The following is a 21,562-nucleotide window of genomic DNA, read 5'->3' on the forward strand; positions in this document are numbered from 1 at the left end:
AGAATTTTAAAAGTATTTTAACATTTAATAAATGAATCATTGATCAAGGTGAATTTTAATTTTCTACGACAGTTTACCAGTATAAAGCGTATTACTACTTGTTTGAAAACAGATATGATGCAATTTTTAATTACTATTTACAAAACAAAGACGAAAACAAAATTATAACTTTGTTTACCACTGTGCTATATACCGTTAAAACTGACACAATAATTAATATTACGTTTTATATCATTAATGCACGACGTGAACTTTCTTGACATTGTGTCGTACGCGTGCGGTGCACGCCTTGATTAAAATGAAAACAGATCAGCAATTCATTAGTGCACCATCTGACGTGTTGAAAGCAGTCAATATGAGAATTCTGTTCACAAGTTTAATCTTTGTCTTCATAGATCATGCCTTCTGTAAATTATGGTAAGTCTTTTTTTAATTTACATAGAATGTATTTGATGACATATTTTAACCAGGGTTCCACGCCGGGCTCTTTTATTACAGACATTTTTCCACATAACAGTTTCTGTTCTAAGTTGTGTTTAAACATACATGCAAGTACATTGTATGTATTTCTAACGATTTGCTTCTGAATTTATTCGTTATATATATTTCTCATGTACGTGAACCCTAAGTCTGGTATTCGAAGGTGAAAAAACTAAACTTAAACTTGGTACCCGTATAAAAGCAGAATACTTTGAATATTTACTTGTAAACATATTTACAATAAAAAAAAAGAAGGGCAAAATGGGTATGAATATTTAATAATTGTAACTATATATAGTGTTCAATTGGGTCAAAAAATGAGTTATTACGCGGATGTCTAGTTGTCTTTTATGAAATACTTTGACAACGCAGTGCTTCTGTCCCAATGTCAATATGTGACATTTAAAGAGTTTTGTATTTCGTGAAGCCATATATAAAAAAGGGTCATAAGTTATAGTATCACATAGTTTACATATGCGTCGGAACGAAAAGAAGGTTTGGGGGTTGACGAAACGTAAAAATTACTCCTTGAAAAACTGTAGCAAGACAATGGGAGGCGCGTAAGCTGTATGTACATGTAAGCACTACATGTACCCTTCTTTTAAACTACGGTTTCCAGAACGTATTTTATATTCATTACTGTGTGACAGTTCTAGGAATTAAAGCAATTTGTCATGATTACAAAGATGAGCCGGATTGTCAATTCTATCATTCGAACTCAGTTTGGTGAAATCATTTGCCATATTGTGAATTCTACAATTAACACTGTTGCATTTATTCAGATGATGTGTACATAAAGTACACATTGCTACACCTTCATAGAAAAGGACACAAGCGCACGTGAAAAGAATATAGTTATGCTGGTCTTTTTAGAATTAGAGAGAAGGTTAAATGTATCTGTCAGAAGAGAAACATTTCCATTAGTTAATAAAGCGAAGTTAAACAATAATAACAAAAACGCTTTATTGTGGAGTCAAAAAAATATTAACTGAAAGTTTTAAGGCATTTGTTACTGTTTGTTATGAATTTACGTACGCGAGAAATAGAAATCATTAAACAGCTTAAAGGTGTTTCACGACCCATAATGACATCGTCATGTTGATTTATGATTTCATGTATGACCCAGATCCAACATTATCCCGATGTTTACGAATCCAGAAGCACTGCATGACCTGTTTAAACAGTTCTGTTACATGTACTTGAAGTATTAATATTAAAAACTATAAGAGCCTTCATAATTACATTTTTTCTTATCGATAGATTTATTTAATTTTTTTTTTTTGCTTTTACAATAGAAATGTATTGTATAAAAAAAGACTGCGTTTTTAATCGCTAAATGTAAATAATTTATTTCAGTAACGCCAAATATTTTGATGTTGTGGGGAGGGTTGTTTTCGGAGAAGCCAGAGGAGAACCGATGGAAGCTAAACTCGGGGTCGCTTACACCATCATCAACCGAATACGTCACGAAGCGTATCCTAGCAACTTGTATTCAGTGATCTTTGAGAGAATGTCAAATGGAAACTACCAATATGAGACTTTGAATAGTCCTAACGACACGATCGAATGGCAGGAAGCTAAAATTCAGCAAGATCCGGAATACTCCGATGTTTTCCAAGCGACCGTGGACGCTCTATGTCGCTGGAAGAACGATCCGACGGAGTGTGCAACTAATTTCTGCTCCGTTGATCCGTGCCCAGCTACAGATTCTAACCCATGGTGGCTAGCTGTAAAGAAAAGGAAACTCGGGGGTCTGTACTTTGTGTGTAGGGTGAGTGCGACTGCGCAATCGGATCGCCGATCACGTGGACGAGATTGGAAATGATGCAAAATCCTACCATCAGGATGTTTCCCAAACAAGCAAAACATTGTAGAACTTATAGGAGGTTTTAGGTTTTTAGTAACTTCTAATGCACAGTATAACCCTATGAATTGCTTGGTTTTTGAAATACTTTATAGAATAGTCACAGAAGATGTGCATGGTGCATAGCCGTTATATTCAAATAAAAGGTATTGGAATATCTTGCGTTCTATTTGAATTTTGGTTTTTGGGAGTTGATTTTAATCAACTCTCCTATGCAGTTACTCAGACAAACCGAAAGTGAAACAGTGTTTGGACCTCAACACAAATCATCACCGCTGACAAGACTTAGTTCTTGAAAATAATCGATAAATTCAATGTAATGTATGCTGAAGCATTGTTTTTCAAAGAAACTTATAAATACCATGAAAATAGTCAGATTTTAAATGGTACTAACAATTTAAATATTTTTTGTAGACGTATGTATTCCTACGCAAGAGTTCAATATAGTCTCGTTCAACTCGATGCTCGGCTGTGTACGTAAATCCTTGTCAGAGATTTACGGTTTCAGCCGAGCGTTTGGTTGAACGAGACTAGAGTTCAATATTGCTTGGATCCATACAATTTCCGAGAAATATTTCTATTACTAATACATAGTTTGATTGAATTTTTTTTATCTTTAAATATTATTTAACATGATTCATATGGGGGTTTCTCGACATTCTTGTCGAAAAAGTCCAAAAATTCATATTATAAAAATGTACGTAATTCAAATTAGAAACTACATGTACTTGTCATGCAAAATAACATATCATTGATTTTAAAATAAATAAACATCGACAAAATCAACTCCCGTCAGTTCTTCAGTACTTTGATTTAGTATGTAACGGTGAATTGCAGTATGTTAATTAACTGTGTCTGAACAAATCCCTTTTTAATGACAACGATGTCTTGATGATTTTTTTAAATAATTGGCAACGCCTATAAAATCTCTCTCTCTCTCTCTCTCTCTCTCTCTCTCTCTCTCTCTCTCTCTCTCTCTCACACACACACACATAGTAAGATTTTCTTACACACAAATAATCGCTGAATATATGAATTCTTTAAATGTTTATTATGTGCGTTGAATTTTAAAAAAAACAGTTGGTTTTACATGAAATACAATAAGAACAAAAATGTTTCCCTGATGTTTTGAAAGACGCCATTTTCCACTGATATCAACCCATGAAAAGATCCACGAATTCTGAAAAGATAGTCATATATAACCTGATAACCTTCGTTTAGTTTATAATTTCACTCCTCATTTCCTTATTTTCTTATCAATTTTTTACATACTCCCAAAAAAGTGGGGGACCAACTCCATGATAATTCAATTTTTTATATGTAAATTTTAAAATTTGTTGCTGCGAGAAAAAGTGCCCCCCCCCCCGATGCTACGTGCCTGTGTAGCTCTGACAAAGGTTGAAACGTTCTGATAAGAAGACTGTTACCTTCTACTTGAATTTTGCCATCCCCGTTGGCGTCAGCTATTCGAAAGAATTCCTCTTCTTCTTCAGCTGAAAATTCTTCGCCATATTTTCTCAAAGCCTTGGCGAGTTGTTCCTTATTCAAGTAACCATTGTTTTTTGTGTCAAACTTTTTGAAAGCTTTTTCCAGCTGTCTTCTATCGTGTTCTTTGGAAAGCAACTTTAGTTTCATTGCCTCGAAAAATTCTTTATATCCCATGTAACCATTACCTACAGGTAAAGAAACATGGGTGAATCTATGGTTATCGTATTTGAATATTGTTATTATTTTATATAGGAATAACAATAAATTATCTAAAATTTCACAGACCAGACAGATTCCCATAATTATATTTTACGGACACAAGAAGAGAGCATTAATTTATTTGTGATTAATTAGCATTCATTAATTTGGTCGTAAGTCGCAAGTTCTTTTGTAAAACGCAGTCCAGACTATTTATTATATCTGAATAATATTTTATATGTCAAGTCAGTTCTCAGAGTTTAAAGTATTTTGAATACTAATATATGGCCCTGAATATCGTATTTTTAGTTCGCTGGGTTTAATATGTTGCCTCTATATGTCGTCTTTAGCGTAAAATTCCTTTAACGAGTTTCACCGTAATTCCGCGATGAAGTGAGTGTTCTTATACTGTCGATCGTTTTATTCTTAAAAAATTTAAAATTTTTATTGTTTTAGATAGTCTTAAAAATGTCACGTGAATTACAGTACATATAGTAAGATATAAAACTGTCTATACTCTGTCCCAAGATATTTTGGATTCACATTTGGCTTAATTGCTTAATATTTATAAATACCTCAGGATTCAAACGATGTTCATTCAAAAGTATGAAAAATTTCCAAGATTTCTCAGTCAAAACGCCCTTTTAAGCTTATCAGGTTTCAATACAATGCTAAAAAATGTGATGTCTACGGAGATTTTGTATTGCAGCAAGCCCGGATGATAACGTTAAAATATTGCGCGATGTATTCCGAGTGTATTCCGAATGGAGAAAAGATGTAAACATTCCCCATTATAAATCTCCGTTAGGAATCTGTTTTCGTTCCTGTGAATTTTTCCGAGTGAAAGATGATAATGTGTCAATGAAATTATCTTGGAAAATATCCCTTTCAACTATTTCAATTGCACTTCTTTCACAAGTAAGTGTATTTTTATGAAAAATCGTCCAAATGTGCTGCATAAATATCTTGGGACAGACTATAGTTGGACACATTAAAATTCTGCAAATGTATAAGATTAGTGCATGATAATAAATCACCCCCAATTGCACAGAAATAAGCATTGTGGATTGAAATATTTACATGTTCAATGATAATTTTGTATATAATATTGTGTACGCTTATCAAAATCTGTACGCAGTTAACACACCATCTTTATCTGTTTCTGACATCCATGACGTCACTTCCTCTCTGGTCGGGTTTATACCAAGTAGATGGGCACCCCTCAAGATTTCGTCAGCACTCAATTGGTTATCACCGTTTGTGTCGATGGACCGGTAAACTTTGCGTATTTCTGGGGGAAAAAATATACATGAAAATGATTAAACTACACAACAACACCGAGTTACCGAATTCTTCATACAGTAAAACTTCCTTAAACTTGCAGGACAATATTTTCCAACTACACGTTGACTCTCAGTTTCATTTTAATTGAACGTTATCATAATTATAAGGACTTCAAAAAGTGTTGAAGATTGGTATCTAGTAGATGATTAACCTTTTTTCTCCTCAACTGTTAAATCTCGCTCCCCTATTGCTGCTAACGCCTCTGGATCCATGATTTTTGCTGTAATTAGAGGATATTACATTTAGAAGTCAAATTATTTTTGTAATTTCGTCCATTTAATTCAGCATTCAGTTTTTCTTCTTGTTTTAAAAAAAAAAGCAGTCAAAATTAAAAAAAAAGAAAAAGATTTTTAATGCTAATGGGTTGGTCTTGGTGAAAATAATCCGCACTTTCGGAGGTAAATTAATTAAGCTCGTCAAGATTATCTTATCGATAATTGTAATCAAGTAGAAAGTGTTTTGTTGAATTTCAAAACAGATTAACAAATCGTTGACCAGTGGCGGACTTAGTAACTTAGCGGGAGATTAGTGAGGGATTAAAAAGAACCGGACATTTACACAGACACAAAGAAGATTCACGCTTCATTTGCGTGGTCATATCAACATAAAATATAAAGCACTTATGGTAAATGTACGCTCTTTAGAGTGCTTAAAGGGATAAATTGTTGAATATTTATGAATAACTAAAAATAATATTTTCATAGTATATACTCGAGGTATTTGTCTAGTCTCAAGGATATGTGTATTTTATTTTCTATCAATGAAACCATCTGGTGAGTAAAGGCATGTTCTTCTATGGCGAAAAAATAACAAACAGCTTTGAATTATTTTGGTTATCTTTTCTTTGGATCATTAGCAGAGAAAACTGGCAACGGACAGTGCAGATAGGTGAACACATATTCTTACATATCGATTGCCTTTTCATATCGAGATCATAATTAATAATATTACAGGTGTACATTTGTATACTATATTCAAGTTCAATTTTACTGTTTGATAACAAAATAAAAATAAGTTGAGTATACAAAATATATACTTTCTTATCTTGATACATCTTAAATACGTGTAAACGTTTTGTTTATTTGTACATATACTCTTACAATGATGTTAATGCACTTAAACAACTTAATAGCAATGTACAAAAACTACGCCAATTATGGAATAGAAGGCATACTACTGTTCGAATTAAGCACTCTCCATCATACACTCTACACTAGATGTATATTCAAATGTATTTCAACTACCACTGACATGCATCCATTTTATTATAATAGTGGCGTCGAAGGCATATTGAAAGTGGAGGGGGGGGTGGAGGGGCTAGACTATTCAGAAACAGATATCTTGACAAGCAAAAAAAAAAAAAGAAAAGAAAACTTACTGATATGGTTAGGTTAATGTCTAACTTTGCACCCTCCCCCCCCCCCCCCCCCCCCCGCCGGTTCCGACGCCTATGAATTACTACTAACATACTACAATACAGTAACTATTACAGTAACTTAACTTTCTTTCACTACCATCGCCACGTTTTATGGTTCAAGGTTTTCTTGGTGAATTGATAGAGGTTGATAGTTTTTAATTCATCGAACTAAAATACTTTTAATTCATGTAAAATTACTTTTGCTACCCGCAATCTACTTCTACTATGACTAACAGTGTAGTGTACTTTTATTCATTAGTTTATTTAATTTTTAAGTTCTGCTCGTACCATAAACATATTAAAAAACAAAAACAGGTAGTAAAAATGTATAATACACGTTTCGTAATCTAACTGTGATTCATTTACGTCTGTACAAAAATGTTACCTATATATTAAGCATTACTTGAGAAATATCATGTTGGAGAAGGCTAGTTTTTAACCAGCAAACGATTATGAATATTATGTTATATTCAACTGTCTCACCTTCTCTTTAATGTCAATCACAACCTTCCCAAACGCTGATTACTTCATTAATAATTCACCACAAATGTATAAATTCCAACTGCCACTAGCAAGGACCGAGGTTTTTTTTTCTTCCTTTAATATCCTGCCCGTTTATATATTTCGGCATGGCGTGAATTAAGATTAATCTTTGATAATCTGTTATTTGGAGACGCGGATTCTTTAAACCGACTTAAATGGGTAGTACAAACAAAGTTACACTATAAAAAAAAAGTCATCTTGACAAAGATTATTCGGATAGACTGAAATTGCTGTAAGATGTGTTTTGTTTTTTCATGCCATTCAGTCAGCTGAAAAAGTGCTGAATGTTTACTTACGGCTGACTGCATGGCAGGGTGTTACATGTACCATTCTAGTAAAGTTTCCAGAACCCTCAGTCCACATTCAGTTGTTCAGTCCACATTAATTCATTTCACACGTTAGGCACATCTTCATCTTGTGATGTATTTCTTTTAAGACAGGTCACCGGTTGGTTATACATAAAGGCTGACATTTGCAATGTTTAATAGAGAATTTATTTTTAGGAGTTTATGTCAATGAACAGATAAAATTATTTCATATACCGTAAAGCAACTTTAATTCGCGTAATAGAAATATTCGCGAAATGCACGTAGTGAATATTACTCACCGCGAACTACTCTTTGCCGTATGGGTGTTGTATCAAGACGGGTGTGGATAAAGCGTGATCGCGAAAAATAGTCGTTGCGAACAAGTTTATCTCCGGTAAATCGCGAAATAGAGTGGTCGCGAAAATTTGGTTTAAAGTAACATTAAATATTATTTTGATTGAACCCATTATTCCAATGTTGCTATGAATGTGATCATGACAATAAAAATTCTCTCACATGAAACTGAAAATAGCTAGGATATTTTTATTTTCATGTTGGAGAAATATTTATCTATCCATGTCAGCATTTTTAAAATACACAATTTTGAAAATTAAAATGCGTGTTGACTTTTTAAACTGTCGTAAATAAAGAGGTTTGTGGATTTTTTAAAACATCAAAACTGACTTTTATACTTCTTTTGATTATCTTGCACCTATTTTAGGTTTTTGGTGTTTTTCGTATTTGGTAGTGCATACCTCCGACATTTATTTTAATTCACTTCGTCTTTATATAAATTAGTGCTAAATGAAGATTTACGACATTTGCCACCACTTTGTTAAACTATTTAAGTTAATACGAGCATTCATTGTTCCATTAAAAATGTTCTTTTTAATTTGTTGATGCGCATGCACTAATATTTGAATAGACAATCACTTTGCTCATTCACTTGACAGACTCAATAGAAAAAAAAAAGGAAAGAAAAAAAGATCTAATCAGTCCTATCAATATAAACAATTGGACCACGTGGGATTGAGTTTCTTCAAAACTAGATAGAATAGATTTAGATAGAGGACACTTCTCATGCACTGTCGCCCTGACTGACAACTAAGAACTCAGAAGATAAAGAACTAGTCAGTTGAAATAAAACAGTCGAATCTTATCGATTTCCTTTCATTCGCAGTGAAGCGAAGTTGACCACGGCGCACATATAAAACAATAGAAGAACTAAAATGCGTTAGATTTCAAAATCTTACATTTTTTCTTCCAAATTGATACTTCTAAATGAAGATTATGGACGCTTTATGTAAATTAAATTTTTATAAACGTTACCAAATTGAAACGTTTGTGGATAATTCTGAATCTATGAAAGATTGATAGATCTTCTATGGATGTTAAGACGAGATGTTTTATTTCTTGTTTATTTCTACTTAACATTTTGCCAATAACTCATTCAACAAGTAAGTATCAATGTTTAATTACTGACCGCATGTGCATCTCTCTCTCTCTCTCTTTCTCTCTCTCTCTCTCTCTCTCTCTCTCTCTCTCTCTCTCTCTCTCTCTCTCTCTCTCTCTCTCTCTCTCTCTCTCTCTCTCTCTCTCTCTCTCTCTCTCTAGTTAATGATTAATTGATTGTATCACATTTCGCGAAGGCTCATTTAGAAAATCGGCTTATATACGTTATACACATTTTTAACCTTTAGCGTGCGTGAAGTATTATCTGTGTGCGTATTATTAGACCAGAATTAATCCATAAAATTGTGCTGCAGGGGTCATAATACACAAAGTGTCATTAAGACCTCTTTACTTTTAAAAAGCACTATTATTTTGAGAGCCATAGGGTCAACTAAAATTTAACAGAAAAAGTTTCGTTGCCTTTTGAATCAATTAAATGTCTGCATTATGAGAGGTACCGGATAAAGTGCATTTGAAGATTATCAAAAATCAACAATTTAAAACAATTAAGGCTAATGCTGTTTACAAAGGTTCAAGCTATTAAAATGTAATTGAAAATATCACGATAATTTATTTCAATAGAATATGGATATGGTTTCGCGGGAAAATTCTTTTTTTAAAGACTCTTATTCAGTTTGCTTATTCTCTCAAACCATTAAAATACATTATTATACTTTCATGTTAAATACTGAAATCTGATTGGTTTATTATACTTTCATGTTAAATACTGAACTCTGATTGGTTTAGACGCAGTTGATAATCCGTTCTATTACCCTCAGCGTTAGCAACACACTTAGCAATGGGTAACACAACGAATTGTTACATGCGCGTAAATTATGCGCGTACGGTTCGCCGTAGAATTCACGTCATTTCTATATGAAAGCAATAAAAACATTCTCTTAAATTAAGACATTCAGTATAATAAAATGAATAGTGCCTGTTTGGGAGGATAACAGTTGAAATTGACACCTCTCGAAAACCATTGTCAACCTCCGCTTCGCGTCGGTTGACAATGGTTTCCTCGGGGTGTCAATTTCAACTGTTACCTTCCCAAACAGGCACTATATATATAATGGTACATGAAGTACAGAATTGTGTTAATTGCGTTAAATCGTAATGTCAAGGGTCCAATAAATTATATTTAATATTATTAGACAATATGGTGATATATGTCCGTTGAACATATATAGACACAACATACGCTTACAGTTAACGCTTTAACTGTATTTTACGATTGATCAAAACTTAAAGTCCACTGAAATTACGTAATGCAATGATTTTTACAAAAAGGGTGCAAAGAAAAATCATATTATTGAGAATCAAAATATGAACATGACAATACAAATTTTTATTCTTAATAATCTGAATTTTTTGTAACTGCGAGATATTAAGGTGGTTCAATACATCAATATATTATTTGATGGATCCGTAAAGAATCGTTTTTTGAAATATAATTACACAAGAAAGAGACCAAAATCGGCTCCTTGGTTTGATATGATTTTTTTTTTTTTTTTTTTTTTGTATTTTTTAACAGAACGCGGAAAACTGATTAACTGTAACTGAATTACCGGTATATTTTTTACAACGATTGATAGACAAGTTCTACCACTTATATTAATGTCTTTCGTTGGGACGGATGTTAGCGCGGGGGGGTCATTGGTGTGGGAAAAAGCCAGAGTGTACGGAAAAAACCGAAGCGGGCGAACACCATTATGATAGCCTTTCACATACAATACTGTCGATCACGGGGATTGCACTCGGGTCGCAGCGGTTAAAAGAGATTTCATTATCCACTGCGCTACTCGGACAACCAACTTATTAACTGTCACTCACGTTAAGCAATCACCTTACAATTATATTTTACCAAGGAATTGAAACGGAATTGTGAAATTTAAGTAAAATTGAAAAATCATAAGTTTGAACCGATCCCGAACAAAATTATATAAAATCGCAGTTTCTCACAATTTTAAAAAAATTACAAGATGGTAAATTGTAAAGTGGTTTGCAAATTCATTGATCTTATCATGCATATCGCGTTTTCATAGTAAACTGCGGTTTGCTTGTAAAACTTCAAAGTAATGTACGTAAGAACTATAAGATGGGTGCCTCAGGTTTTCAATGAATGAAAGTATATTTATTTGTTTAATTAATTATTATAATCATTTTCGTTCTTGATCTTTTAACCTCCTAAGTATGTGGAACTTCCGAAACCACAGTTGGTGAATCTGATCCAAATTCCTTCCAAAATTCCGTTGGATCCGGAACAGGTAAAAACGATTCTGTTATCACGTTTCCCATGACCATTTTGCGGCGTGTTTAAAATTTGTTATTTTTAAATAACTTTGAAAAAATATTAACTTTTATTGTTTTTGTAATGACAGATGTCGGGTACCTAATAGAAGACCCAAACTACCAAGTCCCGTGCTGTGGTATTGTGAACAAATGGGAATTTTATGCATTCCGAACCGGGAATTTAGAATGTCAAATCTGGAGGAAAAATTCTGCGAACGAGTACATGTTAGTGGGAGAAAATGTGATAAACCGTGGAAGTAAGAATATTTGATAAACAAAAATAAATAAACCTGTTTGATTTGAACGTAATAACAAAGTTATAAAATTTTATTAACAAATTTAAAATTGTGATGGATTGTAAGACTTATATTATAACTATTCAACATTTTAAAGAATAAATCGACATTGTTATTGAACTCATAAAGACTTTAAGTACATGTAAGGTAGCTTGACGAAACATTTAGGATGGAAATATATCTGCAATATTTTCCAGGTACTGGAGAATACCTATACACAGTTCCGTCCACCAATTCCATCAGTGTTAAACCTGGGGACTATGTAGGATGGTAAGTAACCCTAAACGAAATCAGTCGTATATCAAGACATTTAATATATATAACAAATAAAATTTGTTGAGGATTTTTTCTTTTTTTATACAGACTAGCTTTTTTTTTTAACTTTTCTCATTTTTAGTGAGCAGATATATTTTACATAGATATATCAGATAGTCTTATAGGCTAGCAAATTACATGAAGTTGAATTGAGTTTCGTAATTTAAGAAGGCTCGATACTCGTGGCCAAATTCAGACTGTATCAATCTCCTTTAGACAAAGAGCTCTATATAAAAATATCTCAAATATAAAAGGTGCTTTATATGGATCTTTTCTTTGCTAAATAATAGTTTACAAATAAACAAAAGATATTTCAAAATATTGGGTAGATTTGATGGTACATGTAAGTTAGTTCACCATCCAGTTTTCTTAATGGGACACAATCCTGTTTGGCAAAACCATTAACCTTTGCATCGTGTTTAAGAAAAATAAATGGTTGTTGATGATATTCAGGTACACAAGTACGACAGAAATGATTTCATATAATACCGGAAATAGTTACCCGATTCTAAACAGAAGAAAAACCAGTCTCGGAGACAGAACTGCCGGCGACCTCGTAGACTGGAGCACCACTGGTCCGCAGACTTCCGGAAGTAATCGTCAATACGCCATCAGGGCGATCGTAAAACAAGGTAAGCTGATTATATAGCTTGATAAGTAGTTTCAGAGTGTGTTTCATGGTTTTTTTTTTTTAATTAAAGAGACATGTACATGTATCAGCCAATACTGCGTTTTAACTCGTGAGTTTTTGTTCTGTCTTGTTCGCTTATTGAACCTCGGAACTTTGCTCTTAATTGTTTTTGCCTACTAAATGGTCACAAAATTCTGCCGTAGAATTTTCAGGTACTGCAAGGTACATGTAATTTGCAAAGACCCCATATGAGTTGTAAACATTTTAAAAAAAAATAGTCATATAAAAAAGAACCGAAAAAAACAAAAGAAATTGTTTTTAATTTATCGATATACCATTAAGCAGTACATGTATATGTATATAAAACTAACCATTACAATAGTATTGCAGAAGCAATACATGTCTTCCACCGGTGATGTAACTTAACCCCCCCCCCCCTCGTAGTTTTTTCCACCGGAAAAATTGGCCTGGTATGGATCCCTTTTTAGGGGGAAAAAGCGCCCCAGAATATCATTAATCAGTCTGGAGTTTTCCCCCAGACAATAAAAGCGCCCTTGTATATTTAAATAAACAACCCCTAAAAAGCTAATAATAAACGATTTGAGATAACAATAATGCCATGAAAGTAGAAATAATATTCACCCCGCCCAAAAATAATCAAAATAAACAAAACAACAAAGCATGTACATGTACAAAATGTCATCCAAATCCAATTGTTCTACGTAATACCAATGCCCGATGCAGACTGTTACGTCAAGTCAAATAACCAAGAACTTTAATGATCTACTTTCAAACTTTGGATGAGATTTTGCGGCATTTCATTGTTTCTATTTTCACCCAAAAACAATGCATTGAATAGAATTCAAAACATGTCAATAACATGTCATTCCTTTATCACTTGCTTTGTGATTTCTATTCAAATGCATTTGGCACTCGTACCTTTGTACTTTTAAATGATTTCTTTTTTTTTGTAATTTGGACGGAACAGAATCAAAACCAAATTATCCAGGTTGATATAATACTTTAAGCTATATACATGTATTTGCCGTATTTTTCACCGATTTTAAAGAAAGAAATGTGTGTGATTTTTCACCAAGCTACAAGCATTAACTTTCTGCACTAAATACAGTTAAATTCAAATATATTTAAAAGCTAGTATTGAACATAGTTTCTATTTATTTATTTTTAATCCGGACCGGACTGTTTGTAATATTCAGTTTGAAATATTCATGATCACGTGATGTCGCAAGATTTTAAAGAATGTAAACTAGAAATCAACGCGAAAACATGGTCGGCATGTTGTTATTCGGAGCAAAAAAGAAAGATAGATATAAGAACTGTTTTGGGTCGACGTTTGACATGTATTTCATTAATTATCTGATTAGTTGTGAAAATAATGGTCTAAATGTCTATTAATATAGTTAACGTTTATTGTTCTGAAGAAATAAATAATAAATAAATCTGTTTTCACTTTTTATTTTTGTAAACAAACCTGCTATCATACCTCTTCCCTCATGCTGTTTCTCTCGATTTTTTTCCCCGCACATGGGCAAATCTACACATACGTTATTCATTTATAAATATGCATAAGAAAATAGCCTTTTGCGAGAGGGTGAAATGAATATTTCTCATTGAATAACCTAAGTCCTCAATTAACACCTATAAATAATCTGTCGGTTGCGTTATGTCACAATGTTTTCTTTGATGTACAGCTTATCACACTGACAAACTTTGGGTCTGCATTCCAGCAAAACGAAAATAGCGTCAAATACAGCACAAATAGCTATAAATCTAATGAGAGTTGCTAGTTTATCATTTCCATATTTAATGGTATATTTGGACCCCTATCTCATATATTCACCGCACTGCATCGTCAAATTAATCACCTTTCTTTTAATTAAATTGCGGACGAAAATCTAAATAAAGATACATTGTATACTAGTAAGTTGTTTAAACTGAACACGCCTACGAAGATAAACCAGAATATTACCGTTTCAAAAAGTCATAATCTAAAATGAATAATTTTAATACTTACATCACTGTAGTCTATTTAAATCAAAATAATGAATATTTCACATAAATTATCTATAGGCCTACTTTAAATTCTGTTGCATGGAATAAGATTATTTGTCTTTGACACAGGTAACACTCCCCAATTTTCATTCGGGACTTCCGTTACTGTGACGGTTCCGGAATCTACAGCTTCCGGTGCCGCAGTATACGTGTTTACGGTGACGGACGCCGACCCCCAGGATACACTCACCATGGAAATGGTGTCCACAGACAACTCTTTTTTCAGCCTCGATATTAATAACAGTAAATATAATTTTATTCAATTTATAATCTTAATTTTTTTTTCAAATGGCGGACTACGTGTACAGTGTAATATGATGCCTTAAACAAAAAAAAAATGCATGTGTTAGCGTTATTGGTATAATTTCAAAACTCCAGTCAAATAACTCTTGCATAATATATGTTTCGTAGAGTCATGTACTTATGAAAAATATTACATGATAAATGAATACATCGCTGGATATCGAGTCCATATACTTGTAATCATCGAGATCATTTGACTTCTACATGTTTGTGCATCAATCAGTGTTTTTTCAACATTCTAGAACAGATTGTAACAACACAGTCTGATATACCGAACCAGGCCTCTTACGTCATGGAGGTCAAAGTTTATGACGATTGTCGTCTGACTCAAACCGGAACCGTGACGTTAACAGCGCCTAATACGGTAAATTGTATATCATAATCCGCCGAACCCAAAATATCTTGGGCTCATGAGGAAAAAAAAACACTCTAACTAGCACAGATCTGGCCAAGAATTTTAGTGCACCAAAAACCTCTCTTTCAAAGTTAAAACCATTTAAAGAGAATGTTCTAAGTATAATTGTGTATTTACAAGACAGAATCAAATATACCCATTGTTTGAACCTTAATTGTTAAACTGAATGAGAGACCAAGTATATGTTTTATAGGCGCTAACGATAGACAATCTGCCCAGCAACGGAACTGTGAAGGAAGACGAAACTGCTGAGCGGAAGTTGCTGGATTTGACTGTGACCGAATTGCATGATGGGTACACGTGCACGCTGACCACCTCGAACGTCCCATTTATTGTCAAGCAAGTGAACACTGCCAACCCAAGTAAATAAATTATCTCGAAATCAAGACTGACACTTGAAATGTTCAACTTTTTATGGTGTAGAATTTCATGTTCACGATCTGATTTGAATATATGTGGTTTCATGTTTCATAGGCATTTTGTCAGTGAATTGAACCTGATAATTGTTAATTATTTTAATTTTCATTTAAGTAGGGAACAAGATTAAGATATCAGTTTGTGTACTGTTATTGAATTACATGTTACAAATATTTTTTTTTTTTAATTAATCGATTTTTAATACAATATCTGACATATTTTGCTGCCAGAATGTAAGCTGTTAAATCCATCACACTTTTTCATGTCGGTAAAAGATGGAAGTTATATTATTTGTCCTGGCATAGCGTGAATTTTCTTATAGTAACCAAAGAAAACACCTGCGTTGGCTAGAGTGGGCATCTCCATGGGCAAATCTGGGGGGGGGGGCTCCCTTAGCAAACACAAACATCTCTCAGACCAGCCCCCCCCCCCCCCCCCCCCCCCCGGAAAGTTTATGGATCTGAGCATGAACTCGTAAACTAATTCGTCTGAAAAATTCCTAATTCGTACGAACAAATAACTTATCCGTCCATACAAGTAACTTATTCGTACAAACAAACAACTTATTTGGTCGAACAAAAAACCTGTTTGTCCGAACAAATCCTAATTCGTCAGATCAAATAGCTAATCCGTCTAAATTAGATTCATTTTAAGAGAGGCTGTCGGTAACCATTGAGAATTATCTTTAAAAAAGACCCTTCCACGCCCTCTTATATTTGTTTGAATTTTTTTTTATTAAATATGAAACAAAGCTAACTCTCCTATCAATTTCATTTCTATAGTAAAATACACACAGCAAACGTTACATTAAATTTTTATTTATCCTGAAAAAAGAACAAATAAAGGATTAAAGTTGAAGTGAATTTTCAAACTAAAAAGTTTTCCTTCACAAAATAATAATAATACGGTTAAAGTTTGTGAAATCGGGTTTTATGGGAAAAGTTGTCGGCATCGGTCAGCCATTTTATATACCTATAAGAGTCATCTCTCTTTGTTCAGCTTACGGGGTGTACCTGATAGACTGGCCGCAGCTGAACTACACCAAAACATCAAGTTACAGCCTGTCCATAGAATGTGAAGACGGAACAGCCACAGCTACCGGGACGTACACAGTAAACGTCATCGAAAACAACGACCCGACCATTGACAATACAAACTGTGAGCACAATAACTTATGTAACTCATAAAACTAATAAAAGATTTTCTTATCTTTTGTTAATACGTTGAAGGTATTTTCGATTAATTTTCAAATTAAAAATAAAACTAGTTTACTAAGAAAATTAATGTTAAAATTTATGCATTTTTGAATATATTTAGTTGTTCAATCGGAATAAACAGGGTGGGTTTTTTTATCAGACCCGTGTGTGTTTCTATTCTTCTATTTTCGAAGGGGTTGTGTCAATTGATGCGTTGACAGCCAAAGCAAGTGACGTCATATTTACTGTGAGTACGACTGACTCCGACAGTACACAATTGACGTATTCTTTATCCTGCACCCCGACTGGCTGTCCATTCGATATACTCAATAGTAAGTAACATATTCTACAAATAAACTGTGATATAAATTAAATGTCGTCGAAAATGTGTATAGATAATTATGGTACATTACACTTTTGTGATTTTTTAATAATTGAAATTAACATGATTTAGTTAATTTCACTATTCATTCGTCTGAAATAAACGTAGGTACATGTAATTCCCATCTTATTCAGTGTATAATAACTCGATTATTAGAAGTAATCTGCATCCTAATTCATAAAAAGGCAAGCAACTTCCGCCATTTTGGTACGTTTTATCTCAACCGTAATTTGCTAGTTTGTTTTATGCAGAGACGAAAATATTTTTTTTAAAAAGAAATGTTTTTCTATTAATTTAACTGAACTGAAATACGAAAGTATAATTTAAAACAAGTGTACTTTTTAAGTTTAGTCACTTCTGGTCGAGACAAAGAGCTTATGTTAGAGGCGACTTGCTGTCATGTTGACTTTTTGGTGAATAATTTTGTTTTCCTGTGCACCAATTTAGATTGGAAGCCTTTAATACTAGTAACATGTATATGTAAACTTTCGATCAATTTTTGATCAGGCATTTTCGTGTCATTCAATCTGTAGATGGCTACACTGGAAAAGTGGTTTTAACCGATCGTCTGTTGCGACACACGACGGCGGGATATAACATTAACGTCATAGTCTCAGACGGATGGAATACCGTGGGACCGAGTACTATTGACGTCACAATAACTAGTAAGATTACAGTTAAGGAATGAATTCAATATTTATTTGTTTTATACGATATAAAACTAATTAATATTGAATTCATTGCTTATAATTTAATTTTTTTTCCCTCCTCTTTGTAGATTAAAACGGTCATTTGACCTTTAAAATGACGTAAAATTGTACAAAATTCAAATGTAACGTCAGGCGTATTGATATGTTTTTGACGTTAGTCTGACTATGACGTAGGCAACATTCTTTATACGATATAAAATAATTTTTTAGCCAATCAGAAAGCGCGTTACAACCAAAATTAAATTATTAGCAAATCAATGAAAATTTCAAAACCCAAGAGTTATGTGATGTTTGTAGTCATATTGTACTACTGTGAGTGAAGAAATACTGTACATAAAAACCGAAGTAATTTTTTATTGTTTTTCTCTTGACAAAAGAATTTGTTTAAAGTAAAATGCTTTTGCGGTCTTAAGTGGGATTGAAAAACGAGTTATATGTGAAAAAGAAAAATATTGTAAATATAAAATTAAGCTAAATCAACCGTATAATTTTGGAATAAAACATTTTGCATTATGGCTTTAATTTTCCTTTAAATGAAATATCCATTTTGCAAATACATACTAAGCTTTTTCAAATGATTGTAGATATCAATAATGACCCGGTTTTAACCAATCTCCCCGATTCCATTAATGTATTGGAAAACCTACCACTAGCTACATCCGTATTCCAAGCCTTCGCCAACGATACAGACTCGTCCGATCCAAAGGTGTTCCGAGCGTCCTTTGATAAAGAATGGGCCGCTCAATATTTCACAGTGAACAGTTCAAGTACGGTACCGTTACAAGTACTAACTTTTAAGGTGTTGATGTGAAAATTTATCGTTTTTTATTTGTTCATAGCAATTATTAAATTCATTGATCCAAATATTAACTTGGTCTGACATACTCAGTAGAGTAGTCTAGCTTAAGCACAATAGTTGACCGTGACTTGGGTTTAGTGCCTTGTGAATAAAGTATGAATTTACTGTTAGTAGTTAAATGCTATTTCAAAAAGTTCATTATATAGAATATGTCCGTTAATATTTTCATTGAAATAGACTATTTTATAAATCAATACCCGTTTAAATACTTGAATTATAAATCTCAAACAATACCATCTATAGGTGCTATAAATGAAAAAGATTTAAGCCTAAGCAATGTTCCAGCTGGCAAAATCTTGACTCTACGTTACCAGAGTAACTTGAAGTTACTGTAACCCTGCTTCTTTGTTCTAGCTGGCTTAGTATACACGTCTAGCTCAGACAACATCAACTACGAGGTTCTCCCCAGTCCGCCATCTTTCCTGATGTACATCACGGTGACTGATGGGAAGTGGTACGACACGGACCATCTGTCTGTTCAGATTCAGAACGTGAACGAGCATCCTGTGTTCTCTCAGACCCATTACTCAAGTTCACGGACTGAGGGAGCGGTATGTGTTTAAGGCAGAAAATAAACATATTGCATCGTAATTAAGAGCAGTAGCATATTTTGTTGCTGGCGATGTATGGAGTTACGTTACATTTCAAACGTATTAAACTAACTAATGGTGCCAAAAGATGTTTAAATGCAAATCAAAACAACTTTTTTTTATTTCGGGGTGATTTATTAAGGAAAGTTATTAATTTTTTTTTTTTAGTAAAAAAAAAATATTTATTAAATTTTATAGTAAATTTTCAAAAATATTTTGTCATTCCTTATATAATCTGTTTTGTAATTTTCTTAGGGTGGCAGTAGCTTCCCGACCATCAGGTACGAAGTGTCCGATCCTGACAGTGCAGATACAAAGACGTACTCTTTGGACTGTGGTAGCGATACAAACCGGTTTTCCATATCATCTTCTACCGGAACAATTAGCTTTCAAGGGGACTACAACCTGGACGACGGGGTGTCACCGAGCGAAGTGAACTGTACCGTGACGGTCACAGATGCTGACGGTCTAAGCGACAACTGTACCTTAACGCTCCATGTCCGCCATGACAATGAATTCACTCCGGCCTTCGCACAAGCAAGCTACAGTCTGACTGTCCAATCTTACGAAATAACCGGACAAATTGTACAGACCATCCAAGCTGCTGACCAGGACCTCTCCTCTCACGGTCACGGGAAATACTCCTACTCCTTGGCTCCCAATGACCGGTTCGACGTCCTCCAAAATGGCAGCATCTACGTGAAGAACGTCACCGATCTCTATGATACCGCGGCAACGTTTACTTTAAGCCTAACCGCCACCGATCAAGCAGGTAGCTCTGCATCAGTCCCTGTTGTCGTAACCGTACCAAGGTACGCTACAACGATAGCCCCAAGCTATGTCGATCGTCCGTATTACTTTTTGGATAAGTCCACTGATATGGCCTGGTTCATACCGGCGTTGGTAAGTGGACTCCTCTCTATGATCTTCTTCGGCGTCTTCTGCTATAAGTGTGTTGTGGATTGCAAATGCAGGAAACCGAAGTGTGATTGCTGGTGAGTAGTTTTTGGTTATCAGATATACCTGATTTTGATTGAAGAAAACACGTTGCTAAAATTTTTAATAGTAATTTTTTTATAAAAAGAGGTAATTATGCAAATATCAAATTGAATTGCAAGTAAACGGAAGAAAATTTGGCGACCTAAACCTGTCCAGGTAGTGTTACCAAAACCGAAAGCCCTGCCGATGGAAAAACCCAAGCCTAAAGAACCACCTATGAAACCAAAACCTGCCAAAGAAAGATCGGCTCCAAAACCGGAAATAAAGCATTGGACAAGGGTTCGAACCCCTGCTGAAGAGAGAGGTACATCATTTTCATATTATACGAACCTTGCTTGATATAAAACGGTGAAACTGTTTATGCGAAATTAGGTATAGAATGAAAACCAGTAGTTTCTGAATTTTTTGCTTGTTTGTAATCTTTTTTTCTCAGGTTTCCACCTGGGGAATGTTAATAAAGTAACATATTAGTTTATAATAACAACAGCAAAATCGGCAGTTTTAAATCAATCATTAATACAAATGCATTTTATTACTTTCGCAGCTGATTTATCATCACCAGTTTACAGAGAAAGACCTCAACCTACACAAAACCGGGATTCTAAAAGATCCATTCCAATTCCCGCAAAGCCGTACAGTCCTCCCCCGTCATACTCCTCACCCACCGCTGACACATTCACTCTCTTGTCACGTGATTATTCAGGTGCTGACCAGAGCACGTTCATTGGGGACAGGGGCTACATTGAATTTGATGCACAGAATAGACCACAAGAGAGAAAGACATACGAGTTCTGGACAGATATGACAAATGAATACGTATAATGTTTGACGTATACTATTAATGTTGAATATTATTTACTTTGTAATGTTATACTTACACACACGAAAAGTATTAATTATGTCCAGAGTAAAGAGTGAACAACGGCCTATGCGTTCAGTGTCTATAAGAGTCTCTTGAAAAAAAAAACAACGAAAGTTTTTAACCAAATA

At 33.9% G+C, this 21,562-nt stretch overlaps 3 protein-coding genes across 3 annotated transcripts; 2 read left to right on the forward strand and 1 right to left on the reverse strand.

The window, feature by feature from the left end:
* The first annotated feature begins 272 nt into the window (after positions 1-272).
* On the forward strand, positions 273-2,501 carry LOC128159520 (spore cortex-lytic enzyme-like). The gene is made up of 2 exons (XM_052822642.1): positions 273-417; positions 1,837-2,501. Exons 1-2 carry the CDS (start codon positions 299-301, stop codon positions 2,303-2,305), a joined length of 588 nt encoding a protein of 195 aa, XP_052678602.1. The 5' UTR covers positions 273-298; the 3' UTR covers positions 2,306-2,501.
* Positions 2,502-3,382: 881 nt separating this feature from the next.
* Positions 3,383-7,414, reverse strand: LOC128160251 (uncharacterized). Its single transcript, XM_052823552.1, has 5 exons — positions 7,275-7,414; positions 5,526-5,594; positions 5,178-5,321; positions 3,772-4,017; positions 3,383-3,524 (listed from the first exon to the last, which is right to left on the reverse strand). Exons 2-5 carry the CDS (start codon positions 5,584-5,586, stop codon positions 3,499-3,501), a joined length of 477 nt encoding a protein of 158 aa, XP_052679512.1. The 5' UTR covers positions 5,587-5,594; positions 7,275-7,414; the 3' UTR covers positions 3,383-3,498.
* Positions 7,415-8,852: 1,438 nt separating this feature from the next.
* LOC128161191 (protocadherin-like wing polarity protein stan) lies at positions 8,853-21,502 on the forward strand. Its single transcript, XM_052824420.1, has 16 exons — positions 8,853-9,099; positions 11,287-11,361; positions 11,476-11,643; positions 11,880-11,952; positions 12,451-12,629; positions 14,771-14,944; positions 15,247-15,368; positions 15,613-15,781; positions 16,836-16,994; positions 17,227-17,364; positions 17,948-18,079; positions 18,709-18,891; positions 19,338-19,534; positions 19,829-20,568; positions 20,692-20,876; positions 21,117-21,502. Exons 1-16 carry the CDS (start codon positions 9,027-9,029, stop codon positions 21,392-21,394), a joined length of 3,045 nt encoding a protein of 1,014 aa, XP_052680380.1. The 5' UTR covers positions 8,853-9,026; the 3' UTR covers positions 21,395-21,502.
* The last annotated feature ends 60 nt before the right edge of the window (positions 21,503-21,562 follow it).

This window comes from Crassostrea angulata, chromosome 1 (assembly GCF_025612915.1).
Source record: "Crassostrea angulata isolate pt1a10 chromosome 1, ASM2561291v2, whole genome shotgun sequence".
Lineage (NCBI taxonomy): Eukaryota > Metazoa > Mollusca > Bivalvia > Ostreida > Ostreidae > Magallana > Magallana angulata.